The sequence below is a fragment of the Platichthys flesus genome, chromosome 3, assembly GCF_949316205.1.
Source record: "Platichthys flesus chromosome 3, fPlaFle2.1, whole genome shotgun sequence".
Lineage (NCBI taxonomy): Eukaryota > Metazoa > Chordata > Actinopteri > Pleuronectiformes > Pleuronectidae > Platichthys > Platichthys flesus.
In genome coordinates this window covers 26,330,313-26,337,393 of record NC_084947.1, presented here as the reverse complement: position 1 = coordinate 26,337,393, position 7,081 = coordinate 26,330,313, and the positions used below count along the sequence as shown (strand labels likewise).

General features: G+C 40.7%; 1 protein-coding gene across 1 annotated transcript; it reads left to right on the top strand.

Moving 5' to 3' along the window:
- Nucleotides 1-2,762: 2,762 nt before the first annotated feature.
- LOC133948766 (P2Y purinoceptor 4) lies at nucleotides 2,763-4,228 on the top strand. Its single transcript, XM_062382765.1, has one exon. The coding sequence runs from the start codon at nucleotides 2,952-2,954 to the stop codon at nucleotides 3,948-3,950; it is 999 nt and encodes a 332-aa protein (XP_062238749.1). The 5' UTR covers nucleotides 2,763-2,951; the 3' UTR covers nucleotides 3,951-4,228.
- Nucleotides 4,229-7,081: the final 2,853 nt, after the last annotated feature.

The window sequence follows — 7,081 nt, the reverse complement described above, 5'->3', positions numbered from 1 at the left end:
ATATTTCATTAAGCTGACGCTTTTATCCACCTGAGCTTCTATGAGCATTTCACACAAAAATGAAAATTCCGTCATTATCTACTCACCACTGTGCCGATGGGGGGGTTTGAAGTGTTTAAGTCCACAAAAGGAGTCTCAGGGGTAAACAGTGTTGGAGCCAAATCCAAAACAATTGAGGTCAATGGTGTCTCCTTCAAACGTAGAAAAAAAAAAGTGTTCAGAGCTACATTTGATTTACTGAAGTATTGTGTTGCCAAACCTCACTTTGTGGGAGAGCTTCAACAAAAAATGCATATGCATATGCATTTATAGACATATTACACACATGCTGCCTATTAAGGGAGTATACGTCTCAGTTCCTTATCACACCCAAGAGCAGGAAATGTTTTTTTCTGCATGAGAAGACTGACCACAACCCTATTCACTCTTTCTTATCGATACTATCTAAGATAGTCTTATATGTCCAACTAACTTGTATACTATGCACTTCTATACTACATCTCCTGCACTTTTTCAAGCTGATTTAACACTTAGTTCTTACCTTAACCTCTGCTGCTGCACTGGAAACCAGAGTGTTGTCTCCTAAGTGTAAACGAGTCAATGTAAATTATCATGGTGTGTGTGTGTGTGTGTGTGTGTGTGTGTGTGTGTGTGTGTGTGTGTGTGTGTGTGTGTGTGTGTGTGTGTGTGTGTGTGTGTGTGTGTGTGTGTGTGTGTGTGTGTGTGTGTGTGTGTGTGTGTGTGTGTGTGTGTGTGTGTGTGTGTTCTACTCATCGACCAGGTGGACATACAGGAACACTGGACTACAGTTGCAATCAGAAATATTCAACACCCCAAAGATTTTAAGGATTTATCAATTAAAGTAGACAGAATCTTGTTCTTTGATCAAGATTCTGCTTCGGAAGACTTCTTTATGAGTTGAGTGATACAGAAAATCAACACGGAAAATGCATGATGTAGTATTTGTGTGTAGCAGTATATTTTGTTAAGATAGCCATGTCACAATTATTCAACCCCTATATAATATTGTTGTTTTTAAAGCTGTCAGACAGTTTTTTTTGTCCTAAGGTTGAGTTGAAACATTATTAAGCCTTTGGGAACTCTATACTGATCCTTCATTTGCTTCAGCTGTGATGCATATATAAACCCCACCCATGAAGGTATTCAAGGTGAGTTGCAATCATGGGAAAGACAAAGGAGCTTACACAAAAGCTGAGAGAGGAGATTTTTTCATCACACCTGAAAGATCTTGGGTAGAAGAAGATTTCCCCCAAAAATTATATTCCAAGAGACACAATTGGGAACATTATAAGGAAGTTTACAACTGATGGAGGAGCTTCAAACCTGCCTGGCCGTGGAAGAAAGCCCAACTTTTCATCAAGGACCCTCAGCAACTTAGTCAGAACAACTCAGATAAACCCCTGTGTGACTGAAAGACACCTACAGGATGACCTGATGAAGGCTGGTACAAGTGCTGCAGTGGCAACTATAAGACGTGCACTGAATAAAAAAGGACTTAATGGCCGGCTTCAAGACGCACTCAGCTCTTGACCACAAGCAACATCAAAAGTCAACTAGAATATGCCAGCAGGAATTTGGATAAGACTACAGAGTTTTGGGTGACAGTTCTATGGACTGATGAAACCAAACTGGAACTGTTTGGACGTATGGACCAGCGGTATGTCTGGCGTGTGAAAGGACAGGCTTATGACCAGAAGAATACCATCCCCATGGTCCAGCATGGAGGTTGGTCAAAGATGATGTTGGGCTGTTTTTCTGCGGCAGGAACTAGCAATCTTTATTGTGTACATGGAATCATGGATTCACAGAAAAACCAGGACATTTGAAAGAGGAATGTGATTCCTTCTGTTGACAAATTAAACCTTGGTGATCATTGGACTTTCCAGCAAGACAATGATCCAAAGCAAAATCTCCAAGTCCACCAAAGCTTGGTTGAGAAAAAGATCCTGGAACGTCCTGGAGTTGCATTCACAGTCACCAGATTCAAATTTGATTGAAAATCTTTGGTGGGATTTAAGAAGGCAGTTGCAGCATGGAAGCCATCAAACATCATTGATCTAGAGGCTTTTGCACTTGAAAAATGGGCAAAGATTCCAATCGAGAGGTGTAAGAAGCTTGTCCGCACTTACCGAAAACGTTTTTTAGAAGTTATAAAAGCTAGAGGATGCGCCACAAAGTACTGAAGCTGGGGGTTTGAATAATACTGCACATGCACATGTGTTGAAAGAGTTACATTTTTCATTAGAACTTCAAAGTTAAGTCAACTTCTGTTGTCAAAATAACTAAAATACGCATCAATAAATATCTTTTGTTGTTTGAGGAGTTTTTTTTGTCATTTATTGTCATTATCTGTCATCCACATCACTATAATGTCTATTGAGGTGAGGGGGTTGAATATTTCTGATTGCAACTGTATATATTCCATCAATCCATTATGTTTAGCTTTTCCTTCGAAGGTGACAGGGAGAGCTGGAGAAAACCAGCTATTATTGCCCCTGATTTAACAATCCTAGATCCATGACTGGGGCAAATTGAAGAGAACAGAAACATGAGATAAATCCATGAGTGTGAACACACTTAAAGAGGAGAGTGGGAAGCACAGATACAGTGTAAATAAAAGGGGTCAATGAGTGTTAAATTCATATGTTATATATTAGCCTAGGTGCAGGCAATCAAAGGAGCAGGAAAACTACACAAAGACTTGAGATACACAAAATAAATAAAAAAAATAAATCAAAGATAAATCCAACCATACAAGACAGGGTCCATTAACACAGGACAGAATCCTGACAGTATCATTTTTATCTGTGGTCCATCTCAAGCATACGTTACATTGTTACTGTTTTTCATCTAGTAAGAAAATAAATGCTTGTGCAATAAATAATTCGGTGGTGCACTGTTTTGTTCTCCTCCCACAGAAACAGAAGAAGATGAAGCCTGAGGTGGTTTCCTCACAGCTCGGAAACAGCAGTAATAATTCTGGATCTTGTGGGGAGGAGAACCAACCCATGTCCCTCATTGTCCTCCTCTGCCTTGTCTTCTTCTTGGGCTTCCTCCTCAACGCCTTCAGCCTCTGGGTGTTCTGGTTCAGGATGCCCCGCTGGACCTCTGGAACCACACTGCAGTTCCACTTGGCCCTCAGCGACGCCATCGCGACCCCAGTCACTCCAATGATGGCAGTATACTTCACCTTGGGCAACAAATGGCCCTTCGGATGGGCTCTGTGCCAGGTCAACATCGCTCTGCTCAGTGCACATTTCTACGGCAGCACCATATTCCTCACTCTCATCAGTATCCATCGGTACATAGTTGTGGTGCACTTCAGCAAAGGCTCATGTATGAAACGAAAGCCGTTTGTCAAGAAGCTGTGTGCAGGAGTTTGGTTTGTGATGCTGATCCAGGCTCTGGTCTATGCTCTTGTGCTTCATCCCAGCAAAGAAAACGGAAACAGTCAGTGTCTCTCCATCCATCAGAGGAACCTGACCGACACCTACTTTGTCATTAACTTTGTCCTGTTCATCTGTGGGTTCTTTCTCCCTTTCGTTGTGTCTGTTGTGTGCTACACCCTTCTGGCAGACTCCTTAACCCGCCTCAACACAAGCACAGCTCAAGGTCTGAAGGTCAAGGGGAAATCTCAGAGGATGATAGGCATGTGTCTGGTGATATTCGGGCTATGTTTCCTGCCTCTGAACGTGATACGAACTGTGGGAGTGGTACTTAAGAAATACTACCCGCACAAATGCCAAATTCTCCTGCATATTGAGAAGGTGTATTATTCCTGCTGGGTCCTAGCAGGAGTGAACAGCTGCCTGGATCCACTGTTGTACTGTTTTGGTTCTCAAAACTTTCGAGACATATTTAAGTCTCTCAGAATTGTGCAGGGAGATGCTCCAAACAGGAGTGATTCAGAAATGTCTGCGAATCAGTAGCATGGAGTCAGGCATTATTGGATACTACCAATAGGAGTGGGCCAAGATTAAGTGTTGGTGGCAAGAACAGGTCCTGATCAAGTAAGGGTGAACCATCTACCTCCTAATTTCACAAATGTCTGTCTGTTTGTCTGTCTGTATGAGGAACGCACAAAATTCATCTTATACACTTCTCACATGGCATGTGTGTTGTAAATTGGCGGAGAAAGGGAAGTGCTGTTTTGGGTTTGATTTGGACACATGATACGTTCAATAATAATAAACATTTGAATAAACAACTGTCTAGTGCTCAGTGGGGGTTGGAGCAATCAAGTGGCAACCTACCATGACGTCATCCACTGGTTTTGAGCTGCCATTCTGAAACCGAGGTGATATTTGATCAGTGCCATATTGCCATTTTGTATTTTGTCTGTTGTTTTTCAGTTTCACATAGCATGGGTTTAACACTGCTGAGGTGAGCAATGTACTGTCAGTCCTTTTTAGCAATCAGCACTTTTCCATTTCTCCAGGTTATAGCACTATGTTACTTTAAGTCAATGCATTAGTGTCCCCCCAGAATCTAATGTGATGTATCTTGCAATACAGTGTACTAAGGAAATATTAGTGGCTGTTAAGTTTGCAGGGTTTGTAGTCTCCCAGAACTCATACCGCCCATTAAATTTAGTTTAGCGGATTAGCATGCTAATATTTCCTCATTTGGACTTGAAACCAGGTGCAGACTTACGTAAGTGTATTGGCAAGTTCTCCTTTCCTCTTAAATGCCTTGTTATGACATTCTTGTTCTTAATTATTTGGTTTCCTTCTACTGTGGTAAGGTTTAAGTACCAGAATTTAAATAACAAATCTTCACTGTAAGTCATAATCTGTAATATAAGAATTTCACATAGAAATGATGAAGCAATAGAGGGGATCGTGGCCGCTAAATCCCAATTATTTTACGTACTGGACAAACTAGAAGTGTATCTTTTTTTGATAGATGTTGACATATTGACATATTGGATGAGCTGCTTCATTGAAAGATCCTAAATCTTTTTGTGATTTCACTGTTTCTTAGGCCTACCTATTTTTTAACTCACATATTTAACTTTGTCCAGGGCCGGCCCTAGCACATTTGGCGCCCCCCCCCCCCCCCCCCCCCCCAAAAAAAAATATTTTTCAAAACGATTTTCCAGGAAAACTTAATATAAAATTATTTCACTCTTCGTCGAAGTTGCTCGGACACTGCTAGCTTGTTCTGACAACACCAAGGAGGTACGTACCTCGATTAATGCTTCATTTTACCCTAATTCTAGAATAATTTTTTTGATATCAGAATATTGGTTGGAGATATATGTTATGAGTCCCGAAATTGATACCACAGCAACAAAGTATATCTGTAGAATACAGCATGAATGCAGCAGCAATAACAACACGGAGCCTTCAGTTCCTCATCCAGACTGCATCTTATTCAAATTACACACAATTTCAAGTACAAGTATTTTTCTGAGTGTAACTGCATTTTAAGTGCATAAAACATATATTCAATTATTATGGTGTCTATTTCCTCCAAACATCTTAATATACATTATCACTCATAAAGAAATATAAACGTTTACAATATAGACCTATTGAACATAAGCTTATAACTGGTCTTTATAAGGCACAATAACAATACATGACTTAATTACAGAGTCTGTGTGTGTCGGAGCTGAACTACACACTGTTAAGTAAACAATATACTATCGCGACCCGCCTGCAAGACGACGCGCAGGTAAACTAAACACCTATACAGGCGAATGTAGCCCCGCCCACCTAGTGGCGAGTGTCTCCCCTCACTGCCCAGCGGAGTTTCTAAGTTATTACCAGTCTAAGTAGAAAATCAAAACAACATCAACATGTCTCAATGACACCCGTGGTGATCAACCGAAGTTTTAGGAGCTAACGTAGGTGACTCTCACCCACTACTAACCTGTAGAATACAGGATGAATGCAGCAGCAATAAAGACACGGAGCATTCAGTTCCTCATCCAGACTGCACCTGACAGTGCGGGGTTCAACTGCTCCCGTGTCAAACGTCCCACCTGAGTGCTGCTGTCATTCACTGATTTCTCTAATGAAACTACTTAAATTACTTTAAAAGTAATTAAAAACAATAATTTGGGCCATACCCCATATAGAAGGGCCGCAAAAAACTCTGCCCAGCAAAAAAAAATATATATATTTTGTCTTATTTTATTTTGTATTTTTTTGCTCGGCGCAGTTTTTGGCGCCCCCCTCTGAGTGGCGCCCTAGGCAACCGCCTATGTCGCCTGTAGGAAAGACCAGCCCTGACTTTGTCACATTCAATAAAAAATTGTTACAGAATAGATACAAGAGTCCTATGATGCAAAATTTGCAACACAGAGCTCATACATACTCTAAACACTCATACTGATGCAGTAGCTCCTACATACTGAGCCGTATTCCGATTGAGCATTTATTGCATATCCTTGATATCAAGTTTCAGTCCCACTAGTAAACACCTATTTTGCACCTTACTAGCAAACTAGTGAGGCTGAAAGGGCTTACTAGTAAGCTAGTGGCAGCCAAAATGCCTACTAGCTTACTAGTGGCACTTCTGGACTCAAATGCTAATGAGGGGATTCAAATTGAAGCTTCCTATTGGCTCTCCAGCAAGTGCTCCACCCAGCAAAAATGTAACCCTATAAAGCCTGATGAGGTTTCACTGCGGCGAACTGCAGCTCCTTGCTTACTATCCAAACAGATGTGTGCGTCAGATTCATTATTTTTTTCGAACAACAATGAAACAAAGGTGAAAACATTTTTTAATTTTCAATAGATTTGTAATAGATGTACAGAAAAGTCAAATCTCAGCTCTACATGAACATTATTAACAAATTACTCTAAATATCCAATAAATCTTGGTACTTTACAGAAAACACTTCGAGTCATAATCTATATTCAATCTATTAGGTGACAGGGTTTTCAGTCCGTGAATACAATAGTGTTCCCTTCTCTTACCAGAAAGTGAAACATCCAAGCTTCCTCCTCTTGAGAGGAGTGATAGCGTCTTGATTCCGATATGAATTACAGGCTTCCTCAACTTTTATTTTAAAGAGGAAGAAGCCTTCAGTGGGACTACAATACAATCA